Source organism: Fundulus heteroclitus, chromosome 5 (assembly GCF_011125445.2).
Source record: "Fundulus heteroclitus isolate FHET01 chromosome 5, MU-UCD_Fhet_4.1, whole genome shotgun sequence".
Taxonomy (NCBI): domain Eukaryota; kingdom Metazoa; phylum Chordata; class Actinopteri; order Cyprinodontiformes; family Fundulidae; genus Fundulus; species Fundulus heteroclitus.
Window position 1 is genome coordinate 36624053 of NC_046365.1, and position 20622 is coordinate 36644674.

Sequence of the window (20622 nt, forward strand, 5' to 3'; positions counted from 1 at the left end):
GGGAAAGACTTTGCTCAGCAGTACCTGCCTGTAGATTGTTAGCTTAGCTCCCCCGTGCCACTCTGGAGGCAATTTAACGTTGCTAATGGCATCAAAAACCTTCCTGATATACAGAGGCTTTTATAATATAGTCCAATTAAGCATCAATCTGAGAGGGTTCCAGTGTACTTACAGTAACAGAGTGTTTTCTACCTTACTCAGCATGATGTGAAAGAGGATGGAGGCTCACCTCTCTGAGCATGGGGTCGCTGATGGAGCTCAGGTTGACCGCGCCTTCATACGTCAGATAGTAGAAAACGTTGAGGGCCCGGGCCGCTTCGGGTCCCTGCTGCTTGTAGCCGAAAATCAAGTCGATCCACTGGTGGAGCTGGCAGGACACGAACTCGCTCTCCAGAGCCTGCGGCGGAAAGAGAGGGCAGATGTTTACGCTGTAAATATCAACATACGAATGTTCTTTAAACACCATACTTTGACCAAATGCTGTTCCTCATGCCGTAACGGTTATCACTAATGCCCTCCGAAAGGGATATTCCTCAGAGAGCGAAGCGCGCGCTGCTAATTGTTCCTGTGATAGAATCTGCAGATGATTTTTATAACGAGCAAAATGCACAACGTATCCATATCTGATCATAAGGGAACATCAAAACTCTAGTAGCTCATTAGGGAATCGTTCCGGCTTCCGTCTTTGTTCTCGGCGAGCTGACAACGGCGCGGCGTTATTCCTCAGTAGACGTCTCAGCGCCGCCATTATGCTGAGACACAAGCCGTTTTCTCTCCTCATTAGACGGCAAAGGAGGGGGAAAAAAACATTTATGGTTTCCTCATAAAAACAGGCGATTGTGTTAATTTGTGTAAAGCTGTCGGCTCACAAAAGCCCTCTAAACACAACCAAATTAGAATGAGGCAGCCCTTGATTGTCATTGCTGCCTTGTGTCACATTAATTTGTGACAAAACATTAGCCTGGGCTGCACTTAAATGGCAATTTATATCATTTAAATTTTTACTGCAGATGCCACTGCATCCCTCACTTAAATGCGACTTTCTGACAGGTCATTTTGCATCTAATTTTTCCCCACTTGCTTAATTACAACTTTTAGTCGGAGAGCAAAGCCAATGACTAAAGGGGGAGCCGTGTGCAGCTCAGGTATGATGAGGGGGTTTTATTACAGGCTGAGTACTGATTACATCTTTGCTGTCTCCGAGGAGAGGCTCAATGAGGGAAATATTTAGAAAAGGGGGAGACGAAAATGCTTCCAGATTCAGTGAAAGGGAAATTTTGGCTGATATTTCAGTGATTTATGCACCATGTATTTAATAAGCTATTTAAACTTTAGAGCTGTTTTCATCTTTAATAGATTGCACTGGCTGTGGACCTGATTAAGAAACATACAGGGGCAGTGAAAGGTTTACACCAACTCAAGGACATACATTAGTTCATTTAATTAGAGTTGAATGTTTTAATTCTTTGTATTATTACTGTATTTCTAACTTTTCTGTTTTGTATTTTACCAGGTCTACCATGTTTAAGATAAGATAAGATAGGCTTTATTGATCTCATATTGGAGAAATTCACTTGCCACATCGGCTCATGAGAGAAGGTGCAAAGGTAGGAAAGGTGCATCAGTTATATACAGTCTATAATGTAAAGAAGATCTTGCACCTGTATAAATAAAGGTGAAATAAAAAGTGAATTTCAGAATTGGTAAAACGTTTTAATTGGTTGGCTTTGCGGCACATACCTGACTTTTTGCATAGCCAATATTCCACAGGGCTGCAGTCAAGGCCATGCCAGAGGCTTAAGCTACGTTCACACAGGGAAACGCGACACAAAGCCGATCTTTTTGCCCATATGCGACACATATCCGTCATTTCCGTGTTTACAGCCCAATTCCGATCTTTTCACCCTAAAAAAAAAATGCAAATTGGGGCACTTCCCTATGTGCTACTAATTCAGATACGTATTCAATAGCTTTCCAACTGTCCGCTGTCAGAACGGTCATGTCGCATTTTATCCGTCTTTCACGTCTCTCACCACGCATCCGCACACAGTAGCAGCAGCTAGCGCTCCATAGAAGATCGTTAACAGCCGTGCTGCTTTCTTCTGACCGTACTTCATCTTACTTAATATTGTCTGCACCCATTGCTCAACAGCTTTCTAATAATAATGAGATATGCCGGCCGGTAATACCTACTTTTTATTTATTTTTTTAACAAAACTTCACCAAACATTTCGAGAAACCATTGTATTCAACGTTACTTCCGTAAACAGCGAGATGCTGTGAGACGTTGCCTTCTGTTATCTTAAGTATGATGGCGGCCGCATTAAGTCATAGTATTTACGGCCAGCCTAAAGAAATCAGATTTCAGCCAAAAAAAATCAGAATTGAGCTTGAAGAGCTGCAGTGTGAACTTAGCCTTAATGTCTTAACTGTTTTAAAAAAGCAGTCTGGATGTGTGTTTGGGATCACTGTTCTGTTAGAACACCCAGTTGTGACCAAGTATCAAACAGTTTAATTAATGTGAAGGTAAGGCCTTTGGAGGGGTTTTGGTTTTGGTTTCTTTAGATCTAAAGGCCTCACCTTGACTCCTCCAAACGCTGAGGCCAAATAATTCAATCTTTGTCTCGTCTGACCGTAAAGCTTCCATAGAAGTTAGCTAACCTTTCCTGGTAGGCAGCTGAACATTTCAGTTGAGCTTAGAGGCGCTATTCATTTTGTTGACGACTTGCTTCACTGTGACACAGGTGCTGCAGAGTCTCCCAGTGTAGAGTAACCTTGAACAATGGTGGTTCCTGCATTGTTCTGATAACTCAGACCAGTTTTCTCGGCTCTGAAGGTGACGGCTGGACCAGATAGTTCAATTCAATTCAATTTTATTTATATAGCTCCAAATCATGAAACATGTCATCTCAAGGCACTTTACAAAGTCAAGTTCAATCATATTATACAGATTGGGTCAGATTATACAGATTGGTCAAAAATGTCCTATATAAGGAAACCAGTTGATTGCATCAAAGTCCCGACAAGCAGCATTCACTCCTGGGGAAGCGTAGAGCTACAGGGAGAGTCGTCTGCATTGTACATGGCTTTGCTGCAATCCCTCATAGTTGCCGTTCGATGCAAAGGAAGAGCTTTGCTTTTTGGTTCAGTTCTTTTTCATCGAATCAGACCGGAGCAGCAATCTGTCCACCACCTATTCCATCTTACCGTAACTCGTCAAAAAATAAACCAAAAAACTTAATTTATAAGTTGGCCGGGCACAGAGCGTCAAGAAGTTGGCTTCACACACCCTACCATGTAGAATCAAACGGCTAAACTTCCTCACAAGGATGCAGTAGAGCTCTGCTGATGAGCTCATAATGGAGTCTGGTGTGTTGAAGAAGAGACGCGTCTAAAAGTTGCAGGAACCTCGAGGACTGCAGTCTGAGATAACTGGCCGAGTGAGAGGTGAGGGTAAAAATTCAGACCGTCATACCTAGTTCTCTAAAAGCTGAAAAAAAAAAAAACATGTTAAAGGTTTTGCTGTATGATCAATTCGCTTTGAAGAAAGAAGAATTTACAAGAATCTTTAAAAACCCAAAATAAATTCCTTAACCTCGCTGATGATGAGTGTATGTAAACTTCTGACCATTACTAACTAAATATTAATTAATAAAGCAGCCGATTGGATGCACTGAGGAAACAAATCAGTCTATGCTTCTCCTTTTACAAGGCTTCACTTTATATTTCATGTTAAACACAAAATCTGAATATTACAAGCTAGGAAAACAGTCTCATTTCACCCCCCCCCCCCCCCTTTAAGGAGCAGTCAGAATGAGGTGCAGTCGTGCGTGTAGGAATGTCTGAGTGCGTGGAAGAGAGAGATCAGTTCATTACGCTCCAGATCTGACCTCTGACGGACCCGCGCCCCCGTTTCTAAAACTAAACCTGGGACTGATGGGCATTTAATGCGTGCTGCAATCAACTGTCAGTCAGCAGGAAACAAAGAGCAGCCGCGTTGTTGCAGCGTCCTCTCTCCGGAGGCACGCCTTTATGGAAATCACTCATATGAAGCGTTCAAAGAGGTCGCGACGCAGAGAAAGTGGGAACCTCCACTCGCTGTGTTGGAACTGGAATGCGGTAGTTTTTGTGTTTGTTCAGCTCGTTAAGATGTTGGGCAGCTCTCTGATTTCAGCCCCAACTGTAACCCCGGTGGACTACTGTTAATGTCTGAGAGCGTCTGCCTCTGGAAACCCAGCAGGGTGGTTTGATCTCTCTGACTTCAAAGCTTTGTGTTTAGGAACAATAAGAATCGGCAGAGTTATCGTTTGGCTCAGAGAGCAGGTAGAGTCACATTCTCCTTCAGTCAGAGCAGCGTTTTTCATAGGTGCTCCTAAATAATGCAGCCAAACTGAACATTCACAGGAATATACACGGTCTAGTAGAATATTGCATTTAATGGTTAATATTTTAAAATCAGTAAGAGATAAAAAGCAGCCACCTCTAATAAACACTGGCTCAGCAGCCGAGGCGATAGAGTGTTTTACTTCAGGCTGAAGTGCAACACCGTTAATCTCTTTAACACTATAAACAGAAACGAGTGAGGGTCAGGAATGCTCCAAACACATATTTCTTATTTCTACTGCGTGCCAGAGGAATTGGCTTATTTCAAGCAAAACTAATACAACCACATAAAAAAAAGCAAAAAGAAATGTTTTAATTCACATTATCTATCACCTATCGTTGGATCTTCATCCCTTCATTTGGGAAATGGTCAAACTGCTTCGTACAGTTTCTGCAGGGGATTATTAGATTTACTAATAATGCCTTGATTTTTTACTTTTTTCATGGGTTAAAATGAAAAAAGTTAATTTTTTTAGTTAAAATGGATCACAACTGTAAGGCTGGAGAAATAAAAACCAAACATAACAGTCAAATTTAGGCCAGAATTTCAAGCCCAGCACAATAGGAGGTTGAAAAAAGAATAAAGATTGTTTAGACTCTTAGAAACACTCAGCAATGGAGTCTCTAGAGGACTGAATGTTCTCTAGACACTTATTGGACGTATTTGATGCATAACCCGGTCAATAACGGTGGGGTCCAGTGATAAGGGGATGTTGGACTAGCCATTAAGGAGATGGCAGGTGAGCAGGTGTGGAAATGTTTGGTGGTGTGGTGCCACACTGTGGAAACATCTGAGCAGATTCCTGGGGTGGCATCCAAAGCACAACCAGGCCGGATTATTGATGTGCCAATTAGCAGCCGATGTGTGTGTCTTCTCCTCCCACGAGGGGTTCCCAGATAATTAATGAATAATTTAGCATGGCTTTATGTAAATGCTAACAGGGGGTCGAAGTCACCAGAAAATCTCAGTTCTATTGTTACAGGTTTGACAAACTGCACATTTAAAACATGAGGTTGTTGTTTTTTTTTATTGTTACTGTAATTTGCTTCTAACAACAATAGAAATGCAGAATAATCCCCGAAGCAGAGGCATAATTCTGCTCAATCAAATCAAGCTTGCCTTTAAATATGCAGCTCTACATCTACACTTTCTGAATTACAGGCTAGTTCTGCCAACGTGCTGCACTGTCCGGTGATCGTCCACCAGCTTCGTTACCATGAACCAGCGCGTCTCTCTGTGCAGGTCTCAGGTTACTTTAATCCTTTCCTTTCCAAGACGTCTGTAACTTCGGCGTTGACTTTAAGTCTTTAACGAAAACCAAACAGGCTTCATGTCTGTCAATGCGTTATACTTCAGAGGGACTTAAAGTCTAAAATATACAAACCCAGGTTAGGCATGACAACAAGGGACTGCAATTAACCAGCTGGTGGACATTAACGTGTCCAGAGACACAAAGAAAATGTCTAATCTTAACTCCACTGTGTCTCCTTAGAATACTTTTCCACTCTCAGATAAGGGATTTCTACTTGTATAGGATGTTAGAAATGATAATTATTTGCCGTTTAAACATTCTAATGGTTTTCTAGGCTACAGGTCTGGCCCGGGCCAGGCAGTGAAGCCTCCTGGACCTTGCTGTGGTTTGTGGTTTAGCTTTATGATCTGGACTGAGCTGGATTTCACTTCGGTCTTAACGAGGTGACAGCGAACGCTTTCCTCCATCCCTCACTGGTCCTAAAAAACCTTTTTAAGGACTTATGGAGAGCTGTCTGTAAGGACGTTAAAACGCCACTTAACAAATCAATCCTCTCATTTGCATGCCAAGAATAATGCAGGTGCGCGGGTGAGGCTGAGCAACGTGTGTCACATATGGCGTGGTTCTCTGCTTCTGAGTCTGCCTGTGTTCTTTTCCTGCACGGCGCCACAGGAGGAGCTGTTGCTGCCTTTAATTTCTAGTCCTTCCCATAGAAAGTACCCCTCGCTCCGTCCTGTCTTCTACCAGCGCTTTGGGTGGTCAGCATGACTGGAAAAGCGCTATATAAGTTCAGTCCATTTACCATTTACCATTTATCAGCAGATTACCGTTTATACGGAGCAAAGTATTATTGGAGGTTCTTTCTGCTAACAGGGAGCGGATGTTTTCAGCTCTCGCCACATGTTTGCATTGGATGTGTGATTGCCGCAAAGCCAACAACTTGCAGTCAGCTGGGCTTCTTTCATTATGGCTTTCATCATTTAGAATTAAATGATTAAAGCTGACCGTATTGTATTAGAATTTGGAGTAAATTGGACTGTTTGGATTTGAACTTGACTGTAGGACAGAAATTAATTTGTTTGGTTGACTTTTAACCTAACTGGATTCAAAATAATTGAACAGAATTGGATGTTTTAGTTTTAGAAAGTCAGTGAGATGACGTTTGTTATAATTTTTTTTGTTATAGACATAAATCATATAGAAGAATTTCTAAATTATTTCACAGCTAAATCAGAAGTTATTGATTGTTCTTTTTTACTTATGTAACTTAATTAATCCACAATGAAATCAACTGAGAACCCTTGTGTCATTTTCAATGAGAACCTGGCCAAAAAGCATTATAAATAATAAATTGATAATGACCTAATATATTAGTTCATGTGTGTTTCTAAAAGCATCACCTGGATTTCAAACTTGTGGTGTGAAAAATGCTGATGGAAAGTAGGTGATTTAAACAAAATAAATATTTCTTTGGAAGGAAAAATTTTGTATTTTCGTCACTTCTCTAGTTCAGACATCAGCATCCTCAAATTAACACACGCCATTCTCCACCCCTTAAACCACGCATGTTGTTCTGTTCAAATTATTTCTTCATCTTTTAAAATCTAACTCTTCCTTTTGTTTTCTTGTAGACTTATTCTCAATATTTCAATGTTGGTCCTTTGTTTTTCTGCTGGTATTCCTAAAACCAATCCATTTCCCTAAGATCAAGCCATGAAGAGCTGCTTCCGTTGGATGTTGGCGAGCTCTCTGATTGAAAGACTTATTTAGCTTATTGTAGATGAGAAACTGATTGTCGTTTTGAAGTGGCCAGAAAAAGGCTGTAAACAGCACAGAGCGCGAGGGGGCCCCAACCTGGAGGAGAATGAAAAAAAAAAAGGAAGAAAAGGAAGCAACAGATGACGTAAGGAACAAGATCCATGCAGCTAACGAAGCGTTTCCTTTATTCTCACACACACCAACTAAAACCCAGATGTGTGTGGCGCTTCAGCCTCACCCCCTTCCAAGCCAGCTAATTAGAAACGTAACAACTGTGAGCGCTCTGGCTGAGGTTCAGCACAGGCACTGACTGGCAAGTGGAACCTGAAACTCTACCGCTAATTCTCTCCTCCCATCTTTCCGTCCATCTCTCGACTCTCTTGAAGAGCGATAATACCGTTTTTTTTGTGGAGGGAGTAGAAGCTGAATGAGAGGCGACTGAGAAATCGTCTCCCAAAAACAAAACATGCTGTGGTGGATTTGGTCCAATTTACAGCACAAAAAAAGTAAACAGTACTGACTTAGAAGTAAACTAGCAACTAAAATGACACATGTGGTTGTTCTGACACACTTTATGCAGTGAATTAAGTGTATGATGCACAAAAAAGTAACAACAAGCTCAATGTTTAAAAAGCGGAAAATTCCAAGCGCTTGTTCATAACGAAACACAGTTTTTACAAAACGGCAGTTTTAGTCACGTTCAGTAAGACCTGAAGTTAGTGCTAACAAGCAGCAGCAGAGAGGAAACCCATCCTTCCTCCTACATGTTGAAAGCCTAATTAGGGTATCCAGCACATCGGCACTATGATAAGATACTAGCATCAATTGAGCAAAAGCTAAGTCAACAGAGCAAGCTGATTAAACACGGGTGGCCAAGGCTTCAGCTCTGAATGAAGGAATATTTGGATAGCTTCTAGAAGCATAATGGTCTCAGCTGATTATAGAGTCGGCGAGTTGACTCAATGCGTCAGAGCAGAGATGATTAGGATGAATGACTCAACTGATCAGGTTAAATGTAATTAGCTTTCAAGGAGAAGGCTGTTAATTTGCTCCATTGAATAGACTGTCTGCTTGTTGAAGTGATTTCATGCACCTACACCAATATTGTTTGGTTATATTGTATCCTAGTATCAAACTTTATCAGAAAGTTAGTTTGTGGGCTGTTTGGATGAGTGTTGGGTTAGTCTTTGTCTCATGACAAAGTTGCTTGGCAGGTTGTTTTGGTGGTTGGTCCATCACAGCCTCAAGAGGCTGATGCTCAACCATTCTCACCGCCTGGTGAGGTCTCTTTATATAATCCGCTGCAGTTTGCCTAAGAGCCTGGCATTAGGGTGGATGATGCCACCATCGACTTGCTACACTGAGCTCTGGCCCACCTGAAGAATACTGGGAGCACCGTTAGTTTAATGTTCTTTGATTTCTCCAGTGCTTTCAACACCATCCCTCCAAGACTCCTGAGGGTCAAACTGGAGCGATCAGGAGTGGACCACCATTACCAGGGATCCTGGATTACCTCACTGATCGACCGCAGTATGTGGGGACACGGGGCTGTGTCTCTGACAGGCTGGTCTACAGTACAGGAGCTCCACAAGGAACTGTGCTGGTACCACGATTGTTCACACTGTATACAGCAGACTTCTCTAAAAAAAGTAAAAAACAAAACAACTGGACTTGTTTTCCGTAGTTAAAGACATTTCGCTTCCTCTCCCGGAAGCTTTCTCAATTCAAAAAGTCTGGATTAATGTTGAGTAACAAGCTTTATACCATTGCCCAACAAAGGCCTTGCAATGGCTTAGATAACATGCAAATTCAATGCAATTCAATTTTACTTTTTTTGGAATGACCATGACCTGGATGACTGAGAATCTTCACCAGCATACAGCAGACTTCTCCAAAGTCTGTGATCTCATCAGCCTGACCAAGCTTCCTTCATCCACCATGACAGCCAGACAGCTGATCCACAGTATACCCTCTGAAATCATCTCTGATAGAGGAACTTGACTCATCTCAAGATTGGCCAAGGTTCAACTATTTTCTGGCTTCCAGCTGCAAACCAATGGCCAATGTGAACGGATGAACCCAGAGCTCTAGAACACCCATGGTTGTCTCTGCAATGAGAACTCAACTTCTTAGAGTCAACACTTCTCCGTCGCGACACTGGCATCTCTCCGTTTGAGGTCTCTTGGAGTGCAAACGGCACTCCTGAAGACCTCCTTTGACTCTGTGGTGGTATCAGCCATCTTTTATGATTTGTTGAAGAAGCAGCTGGATAAACTCATTAGGAGGGGTAGCTCTGTCCTGGACACAGTTCAGGTGGTGCGAGACAAAACGGCTGAGGAAAAACAACGTCACTGATGGATAATGTCTCCCACCCCATGCATGGAGATGTTGCAGAGCTGGAGAGCTCTTCTAGTGACAGACTGCTGCATCCCAGATACTCTAAGCAGCGCTAACTCAGGTCCTTCATCCCAGCTGCTGTTCGACTTGCACGGGTTCTGATTTGATCATGTGTTGGTTGTACAATTATGCATATTGCATATTTTTCTCATGTATTTGTGCAAATCATATGTTGTATTTTCCTCTATTTATCGGAATATTGCATTTCTTCTCTGGTCATCGATCTCTCAGATGCTAAGGTACACTTGTGCACGCCTTAGCTACTTCGTGATGTTGCTGAACAATCATGTAAAATTGCATATTTGCTCACATTGTTTTTCGGCTGCTGTCTTTCCTCTGTTTAACTTGAATGCTATGTTTTTTTACGTGAATATCTCATTGTATTATATTAACTCTGCAATACTTACTCTCGTATTTTTTAACATTTATTTAAGGGTTTCTGATACGTTCATTCTCTGTTGCTTCAGAACCAACTTTAGATCAGATTAGCTGTTTTTTTTCATTAGGGATTTAGTGTATAACTGTGTTTTTGCTACTGTCACACCCAAACTTCCCCATTGTGGGACAATAAAGGAGTTCCTCATCTTCTTATCACCATGTTCAACGGTCAGCAGGTCAGTAAGCTGAATGGTTGGCTGCACCCTTATCGCATGACTGGATGGATGGTTGGTTAGTTTTGATCTCATCAAACAATGTGTTGGTAAACTGAGTGGTGGTTTTGTGAATAGATTGACTAGTTTCTTTGTGAGATTTGGCCTCATCACAAAGTTATTTGGTGGGTTGGTTGGGGAATAGGTTGGCCAGCTGATTGGCTGAGTTAGACTAAATCACAAAGCAGGAGAGGTGGTGAGATGGCTTGTTGGTCTAGTATTTATAAAATAAAATAAAAAGATTGGTTGTTTGATTCTCTGCAGTGCTAAAACAATCTTTACCTTTACTCCAAAGTGAGCTGGAGGGTTTAGTTTGTTGTGCCTTTATAATAGTGCTGGTTTATTGGTTGGTTTATTGGTTTTTAACAAGGTCATAGGAAGGCTGGAGTCTTCCTATGCCGAGGTAAACCCAACAGAGAATACACAACATGCCCACAGTCTAGTCCAGCAGGCAAAAGAACCCTCACACGGAACCTCCAGTCAAATATCCTTAAGCTGATATTAACTTTTTATAAATGATCAACACAAACGTATCAATGAGCCCTTTCAAAAAGGACTCAAACGCTCTGAGTCTCAAAGACAAACTGTTGGGCAGAAGGAGTTTGAAAACAGAGTAATGCTGCAAAGGAGTATTTAAGTTGACTTTGGCTGCAGCGAGGCGAGAGCGTGGGGGGAGTGCAGGAAAAAGAAGGACAACATTAGTCTTTGAGTATTTCAGCAACAGTAGATCATCCCATTTCTCAGGCTCTCATTAGCCTCCTCCATTACATCACTGAACAGGGAGGGTTAAAGAGATGAGGGGGAGGAAGAAAAGAAGGGGGGACAGCTCGTAAAACACTAAGCACACAGTAAACATGTCTGGCCTTATGCATGACAATACCCCTACAGTGAGCGCTGTCTGACATTAGCCAGATAACCCACCCCCCATCCATGCCCCACATGGTACTTCCCATCCTACAACAAAGCTTTCAGCGCAGACACCAGGGGAATACATTAGAGCTAGCCTAACATGGTTAACCATATTTTGGTACAGGAAGCTGCAGTGGGCTAGACGAGGTTAAAATTTTCAGTCAGTCAGTCAGTCACAAGTAGCAGCAGTGGTTTACCTCAGCTCACACATGAGCTTCTGTGGGACTGTGAGAATAAGACGTGTAGGCTTGTGGGAACCATCTTCTGGAGGTCCCAGCAGCTCACACAATGTTGTTGGGATGACAGATGAATATAAACGGTCCCGATCTTTGACTGGGTGAAGCTGGTGGTCTCGACTCAAGAGCCATCACGGGTGCACATAAGCTATAGCTAGTCTTTTAAACTGCTCTTAAACGGCAACAACAAATCAAATATCTATTCACAATAACTTGGATTGTCCTGGTTGCGCAACAGGATCTTATAAATTATTTTCTTGAAGTACATAAAGTTTCAGAGGATAAAGTTGGCAAACTTTAGAGAAGGACTTTCGAGGAGTAAAGGTGACTTAACTCCCACTAATGTGACACTTGTCTGTTAGCGGCCATGTAAAACGCAACGCCGCGAGCAGGACGAGGCTGACGTCACGGACACCGTGACAGCTGTGAGGTCAAATGTGAGACTCCATGAGACAGACTGGTACTGCTGCTCACAACGACACTGAGCTGAACTTTCATCTGGACATGAATTACTCTCATTTTAGGGAGAAAAATTCAAGAGCAGTCAAATTATGTATGCTGTAAAAAATAGATTTAGCACTTTAAAACATAAGTTTCCTGGTAATTAATTCTGCTGTCTGACAATTGATATCATATTATGTCATTTTAAAATTATAAATACAAAGTCAATCGGTGTCAATAGTGAGTGAGCTCAAGTAAAACTGCTTTGTTTCCACTGCATAGTCCGCTGTGGCTTCAGCTTCTGACTGGCGGTATTTTATCATCCTGACAATCACATTAACTGGGGCCTAAAAGGCAAGGACACACTTTATGTTTTTTAGCATTAGGAATTGTTGTTTTAATGCCAAAGAGAGCCCAACAGGTTTTAGTTTCACAAGTGGAGCATTACTGCTTTGGCTGGAGTGCTCCGTCATACTTAGGAGCAATTTCCAGATATCTGATGGTAGTATGTCCATCTGTTCAACTGATTTAACCCAATATCTCAAGAAATCTTCTCAGAAGATAAAGTTCAGACACAAATGTCTCATCCAAAGGTACAGTAACACCAAGCAAAGCACCAAATTAGTTATAAAGTGAACAACAGATTGTGTGCTAGCATCAGGTCCCTGTTAGATAACAGTTTTAAAATGTAAATTTTAGAAACAAAAAGCTAAATTGTCTTATTTAGTGTTATGTATGGCTTCTGGTGCAGAATCAGCTAGTTCTGTAATGAGGACCACCAGGCTTAATGTTTGCTTCTGTGTAAATAAATTAAGAAAAAAATACCTCAAAATGTGCAGTATTGGGGTTTTAGTGGTACCAAATGAGAGAAACTAGGTTCTGGTGAGGCTGCCAGTTACAAAATCAAACCAAAAAGTTTTCTATTTCCTGAAATGTTGTTCACAATGTTCTCAAAATGTTGTAGCTGTAGCATTGCATCTGTCCTCTCAATACATCTAGAGTAATTGTTATTTAACCTATAATCAGGCGGCTCTTTGTGGGGACCACTGACTCTTATTATGAGCACATTTAAATCCAGCAGCCTGTTTTAATCCTGTTAACTTGGTTTTCAAAGACAAATAAACCTAAATAGCAGGTGTACTTTTGCATTTTTATATTTATGATCGAAAACCTCCCAACACAGACTGTGCCCTTTTCTATTAGTAGCTTTGGTCATCCCGTCTGGTAACAAGGGCCACTTGGGACACAACCCTGGATTTACAGGTTTACATATTTTAAGAATGTCCAGTAACACACCAGCCTCTCCTACATTACAATTTATGTGAGTAGAATATATTCTGGCAAATCACCAGAAGGTTTACCGCATGCGGAGCTGTGGCCTGCCACTCAGTGTCCTGCTTCAAACCGGCCAATAAACCGAATGTGCCCACTTAATTAAAAAAGGCTCTCAGTTTTGCTGTAGTTAGATAAAACAGAGAACAATAAGGATCTGCAGTACATTGGATTAAAGGGACCGTGGATGATCTTTTTTCACCTTCCAGTTCCGGGGGTTTAATCTGATCTATTGGTTGTCCCACATGCCCACATGCTCGTTCTTTCCGAGCTTCCTCTTGCTGCACATGCGCAGTTCTAGTGTTTATGTACCCAGTTAGCTTCGGTTTCAGATGTTCATTATAGCTCTGCTGCTCTCACCGTATACTTTGAAGTCGCTAGAAGCAAACTGCCTTACAAGAAAGAAATAAGACCAGAGTGTATTTGGGAGATTCTTTCACGCAATCCCCCAGAGGCGTGAATGGTGGTCCTGGTCGTACGCAGTTATTAAAAAAGGGACTTGGGTATTTTTCACCTACATTTCCAGAAAAATCGTCCACTATACCTGAGAGCAGTGGTGGTTGAAGGAACCACATGTGTGATATATGGGTGAGACAGTGACTTCAGCTAATAGCCTCTAACAATTGTGTGCGTCCTCCAACTTCACCTTTAAACGCTTAACTGATGACGCTCCTTCCTGCAGTGACAGCATCCAAACCAAAAACGGCTGTAGTCATCGAAACGTAGCAACGCTTAGAGAGTTTCCAGTCTGAGTCCAAGTTAAAAATCATTTGATTCCGCTAACCAGGCAATGGATTTTATATTCAAATGAAATGATAAATGCTTTCATAACACAGAAAAACCACAATGTATTTTCTCTCGCAGAGATCGTACTCTGGCGAACTGGGCCGACTCTTCCAATGAATCAGTCACTTTATCTGTCAGATGAGACTTAGAACAGGAGTAGACAAGTTAAACAAGAGAATGTGGTTTATTCTCCACACCGGCTCAATCACTGAAACCGCACGGTGGCGTAAAAAAAAATGAAGGACAAATTTTCCAATCATCGCCTGCTATTGCAGAAACGGTGAGCAGGACTCAGAGGTGAGATGCGGTGATATATAGAGGAATGTCTAAGGGGCCGACGGTGTCCACAAAAAAATGTAGTTATCTGGTGGAGGAGGGATCAAGTTCTTAACCTCTCTTCTGACCCCCTGGTAAAGACAACAAGCAGCTCCTGATCTCTGCGGCATGCCGCCTCAAGACCCCGCCGTCTTTTCCTTGATGTGTGTCTGTGTGGGTTCGTGTGTGATGGGCCTGGATAAAGGGAGCGTGCCTTTAACAAGCAAACATTTAAGTATAACGCAGGCACTTCAACCTAGCGGCGGTGCACGCTTAACCTTAACATGCTGAGGTGCTTTTTCTGCAGTGAAATTTGCCTAAAATTACAGCTGCTGGTGGAGGTGGAGCCCTTCTGTTGCCACGCAACATGCTAAATACCAGCGACGAGGCCTGACACCTCACCCAGCAGAGCAGCACAGCCCAGGCTACAGTTTGATGTAACGTTTAGATCTTCTTCTATATTTTCTTTATTACCCACCATGCAACTCTCCTCACCATAACAAAAACAAGCTGCCGTTTTGCACGGCAGCGCAATCCTTTACTGAGAGCGGCTTTTAATGGCCTCTCCAGATTGAGCCCTAATTAGCTGTTAATCATTTAGGGCTCATAACCAGAGTGGAGACAGCCGGCATGTGTGTGTTTGCAAGCAGGCGTGCAGCGGCGTGTGTTTGCGCCGTCTCTCCTTCTGTCTATCCTTGTGTTGTGAGGCCATTAGCAGCGGAATTGCTAAAGAGCGCCAAACAGCCCATTAACTCCTTCACTCTTCCTCTGGTTCCCTCCGCCGCGCTCATCTCTCTCACAACGGTACCACAGTTGCCAGCTGACACCCTCTAATGTCAGCTATCTGTCATGGCCAGAGACCTGTCCACCCACACACCCCTGCCAACACTCGCCCCCAGCATGGTTTGTGTATGATCTGTGCTGTTAAACGACGCCGTCTATTCAGTGCCACTCTGAACTTTATTGTTACACAAAGTATTATACTAAATGTTTGGATAAGTTATGATAAAATGTGACCACTAAGTAAAGCATTAAGGGTGGTGTATGGATAGGCAAGGTGCTCGAAAATTCATACTAAGGAGCCTGAAGCCCACAGACTCCACTGGAACAAAAAACCTTGTCTAGTTTAACTTATTTTTAACGTATTTCTTTAGATCTAGACCTGCCTATTGGTCTCTGCTGGATACTGTATCTGTGTTTGCAAACTGTAGAAAAAACAGCGGCTGCCTGGAGCTAAGTGCAGATCACTTGAATGTCTCTGAAGAGTTGCGTAAATGAATAAGGCACAAAGAAAAGCTTTTGAAGTAGACAAAATGAACATAAATGGACATAAATGGAAATATCCTGTCAATCTTGTTTAAATTTTCTTCCTTATCTCCAGTGCACATAATTGTATTTTCCACAAACCGTGCATTCTATCATGAAAAGACATATCTTTGCAGCATTTCTCAAAATAATTTGGCTTTTCCACACAAATTTCTAAATTTTCCCAACACCTTTTAAAGGAATCTGGACATCTAAGCACAAAACACTTATTTCAGTTTCAACTCTTCTCTGAGGTAATTTTTTTAATCAGGATCATGCATTTTCCTGTACAAAGACAATTCATTAGTAGTAAATATCAAAGCTAATATTTTTGACTGAAAATGACTGAAAAAGAAAAAGACTGAAAATCTTTAGATTTAGATCGACACCTTTATTCCTTATCAGAATTTGTAAATACTTTAGACCAACATCTAAAGTATTATCTGTGTATGTTTTTCTGGATCTTAACACTGTGTGACATTCGGATCAAAAGACTGGAAATGTGGGTAAAACTGTCTGTTCCTGTGCTAAATTTGTTTAGACAGGACTGTCATCTGAATAATTATAAATCTGCACAAACACATGATCACATGTGGAGTTCCACAAGGCTTTATTCTAGGCCTACTTTTATTCAATATTTAATTAAATGGGTTTATAATATCAACACGTTGGGAGGGTATCAGACTTTTTTTCACCTTGACAGAAAAGACAGAAGCCGTTGTTTCTGGTACCAAAAACCCAACGCAGGTTATCAGCATAATTTGATCTATCTGATATTTCAATGTTTTTACGTTTTATGTAATAAATAAATTTTTCTATCACTCTTAATATATTCCATGTCTTCAAGGTAATTTTTTTACACTTTATATTTCTTAAAAACCCACTGAATGACCTTGCGTCTGAATGGTTATATACAAATAAACTTACCTTACATTTTTGAGACTCTGCAAATCATGAAGTAACAATGCCGAGTTTAATTCTGATACAACGGTGTAACAAAATGATAACGTCATTAGCTTATGTTTCTTCGTCTGAGCTACGTGTGGAGACAGAGACGAGTGGTTGGATGTGTGATGGAGCTCGAAGGAAGGCTGTAGCCCAGTAACCGGGTACCATAGGATGCGTCAAGCTAATAACAGTTAGCATTAGCTTACATTTTATGTTTTATGACCGTTTTATGTTGCTCTCAAACATCGTGGCATTTAAAATAAATAAACAACACTTAGCCTGCCGGTGGGGGAAACCCTGAGACTCACAGAGGAGCTTGATTTAAAAATTGCATCAAATCTAGAAATGATCATCCCCCCAAAATACAGATTCTTTAAACCATGGTTGAAAACTTTACTAAGTTCCTAAAAAAAAAATATATATAGAAGTCTTAATGCATTATATAGCATCTAAGCAAGGCTCCATTCAATAGGAGGCCAAAAAAGCAGTAAAATAGCCTTTTTGTCCTTTTTTTAGTGTACACTTACCTGTGGTTTCTCAGATAAGTATTTAATGGAGGTTTCTAATATTTTAGATGATTGAATAATGAACTCAAACATGGATCCACATTCAAGTTTCTTTTTATAATACCTGTCCCCACTTACGAAATGCTAAAACCAAACTATACACAAGTGAAAACATTTCAACAGTACATAGGCGCCCAGAATTTGGAGCCAGGATTTTATAAGCTACATGCACGACAGCTTAACTTCTACAAAGTCAGTGACCACACGCGTGTGACTTATATTTTAGATCGACTCAAAGAACACAAGCGTTCAGTCCATAAACCAGCAGGCTTCAACCACAACAACAAGCTTCCCATGGCCCAGAGTGGACTGACAGCCAGAGAGCGAGTGTGTGATTAATGACAGAGCCGTGGTCATATCAGTGGGCTGGTTAACAGACACCCCCCATCAGACTGCATAGGTCACAGAGCACACCCAGCCTCATCAGCACCCATTACTACTGTGAGCTCATATCACACAAGGCTGTGACCCAAAAATCTGAATAAAAGAGCAAATAAATAATAAATAAAACACAGAGAGAATGGCTTCAATTTCAAATGTCAAACACATAAATGCTTTCCTCACATATATCGGTGCCCTAGCTACAGATTTGTAACGCAGCCTTGAAGTAAAAATCACCTTTCTCTGCAGCAGCATCATCGCTTACAGAAAAATATAACCTATTATCTTAGAACATTTATAGAAAAATCCCACAAAGCCATCTTAATTACCTTTTGCCAGCGGGACAGTGCTTGGTCCTCTCTTATAACAAGGTCTGAACAAACAGAGCGAGGGAACCCTGCACAATCTCTTGATGTCATCCAGAAACCCCGGTCCCCTCTTATGGTGCGTTCAGACCAAACGCATTTCACGCGTCAAACAGGCGTCCGACACCTCAACTTGGACGCTTGTGCACTTTGAAGTCAGCCTCTGAGCAAAGTGCGGACAGACGCGCCAGTATCTGACGCGCGTCGGGAGAAGCTACCCTGTTTATTGGCTTGGCTTTATCAGCTGAATAGAGCAGGAGAACGCCGTCGTCAGGCGCCTCTGCGCCGTGTCTGGATAAATTCAGAGGATAAAATACGTCACAGAGCTTCTCTCATTTAAAGGGTTCAGATTGCCCCAACTCCAGCGTCTGCCACAAATGGACTCTGTACCACATTCGTATACTGCACGGTTTTAAAAATACTCACCTGGACACTGTGAATCGCACACTGTCTATTTCCCCTGCAATGTTTACATTGTTTACATTTTTCGCTGCTGCACCCTTATCCTGAAATTTACTGCAATTTTTCTGTGATTTTTCAAGCTGTATGCAAACGAAATTTAGTTCTGTACACACTTTGTGCATACAAAATGACAAATAAAGCTGTCTAAGTCTAAGTCTTTGAACGCACTGAACGTGGGTCAGACCTGAAATCTCAGAACGTGCAGCGCCCGACGTGTGAGAGGTGCCACCTTTTTAACACACGGCCACCATAGACTTTGCATCCAAACCAGACGCCCCCGACGCTCAAATGGCATTCGGTCTGAACGCACCGTTGTGCTCTCTTCTCATCCGCTCCCTGTCTATGGTAAATGTCCTGCGCTTTTATGGTGCTAGCCAAAGCGCTACATCTATGGACGCCAGGCCTAAAGATTAAGCTGGCCATTTGAATGTGTGCCTGCTGAACCGTTTCTATATGGATTTAGCTATTTGTTTAGGCATTATAAGCACATGTCTTGGATGCCATCACATATTCCAAGGTGTAATGAACTATAAGTACGATCCTCCTTCACACATATTCATCCTTGGTTTCACACCAGCCAAAAGTTCAATCTTTTTCTCGTCCTACTAAAGCACACGATTCTAGTTATGATCATGGTTATAGCATTTATTAAACTATACACATTTATGTTTGTGATGGAAGGATAGAAAATATTTTTTTCCTGTTTTCACACTGATAGCATCTGACGGTGGTAGCGGAGAATTTGGGATCCTTTGCTCCAGTTCCTGTGAGCTCAGGAGAATATTAAGCTAAGAATGTGAAACTTTGGTGCTCCTTGCCTCTGTTGAGACTCACCTGCCGGTTAATCCGGACAAACTCCTCCGGGCTTTTGGCCCAAGGCGGAAGATCCACGTCAGAGACGACAGTGCCGTCCTCCATCACTCCTAGGTTGTAGTTGTTGGCATTGACAAACATCTCGGGCAGATAGAAGAACTCTGGGATCAGCTCCTGAGACGACAAAACACAGACAGTTTAGTGAATTTTCCAGTAGTTTACAGAAAAATCAAAGAAAATAGTTAAAATCTGTGTCAAAATCTGCTAGACTTGTCGCATAGAGAGAGTTGTGGAGTTGAGTCAAGAGAGCTGGATTCAAGTCCGACTTTACAGATGTATTATTTTTAGACTTGATTTGATGAAATCACGAGAACATCACTCCTTTATACCCGTATTAGTGAGTCACTGGTTTGAAAGTCCGAGTCAAGTGGGTTGTGACTTCAGTTAGACTTGTTCTATTTTAAAACACTTGATATCTTACACAAAACACAAAGAATGTCATGTTTATACTAACTTCTAATAAGGAAGCCAGATCTAAAACATGATCCTTTCAGCTCGCAGAGGACGAAAACTACAGTGCTGTGACTAAATGCTAGTCAGAAATTATGCATCATTTCATTTGCTTGCACAAAAAACAAGCTGATAAAAATATATTGTATATAAAACAAAGAATATGATGTCCAACTTGCTTCAACATGTAAAGATACTTAAATGACTAATGTACAGTTAATGTTAGTTTAACAGAACAGCTTATTAAATCACAGAGGCTCAACATTTTGAGCACATTGACTAAAGGGTTTCTGGTTCTCCTTCAGATTTAAACCCATAACAGATGAAAATGCAGCTTCTTAAATCAGATGGTTAGCACCGTATTCAGCTAATCTTTCACTGATAATGTTGCACCATAACGTAACATTAGCAGTACCCGCTCCATTCACATGACATAGTTCCCTCTGATTATATGTGCGGGTCCAGGCTCTGTACTTTCAGTCTGGTCCAAAACACAGCCGGATATTAATAAAGTCTTATAAAATCAACTCGATTAGAAATACACTTTTATACTGTTGGGTTTATACAGTTAAATCCAAAATTATTAATACCCCAGGCAGAGCTATATGTCAAATTACGTTCATTCAACCAAGATGTTTGTTTCTGATAGGAAAAGAGTTGTGATAAGAAATAATTTATCAGCTTTTATTCTCAAATTGTAAAATTTTAATATTTATACCAATCTCAGTGATGAATATTAAAATAAATGTTAGTCATTACAGTAATCAAAACTTTCTTATTGTTGAACAGATTTTTTAATGTCGAATATCTTT

At 41.3% G+C, this 20622-nt stretch overlaps 1 protein-coding gene across 10 annotated transcripts in view; it reads right to left on the reverse strand.

Annotated features, from left to right (window-relative positions):
• lrba (LPS responsive beige-like anchor protein) overlaps nt 1-20622 on the reverse strand; it is a 302458-nt gene that overhangs the window by 39367 nt on the left and 242469 nt on the right. For all 10 annotated transcript variants that reach the window (XM_036137527.1, XM_036137533.1, XM_036137532.1 and 7 more), the window contains 2 exons: nt 19322-19474; nt 230-397 (listed from right to left, as the gene is read on the reverse strand). In XM_036137527.1, coding sequence (XP_035993420.1) covers nt 230-397; nt 19322-19474 — 321 coding nt within the window. The remainder of the gene's footprint in view (nt 1-229; nt 398-19321; nt 19475-20622) is intronic.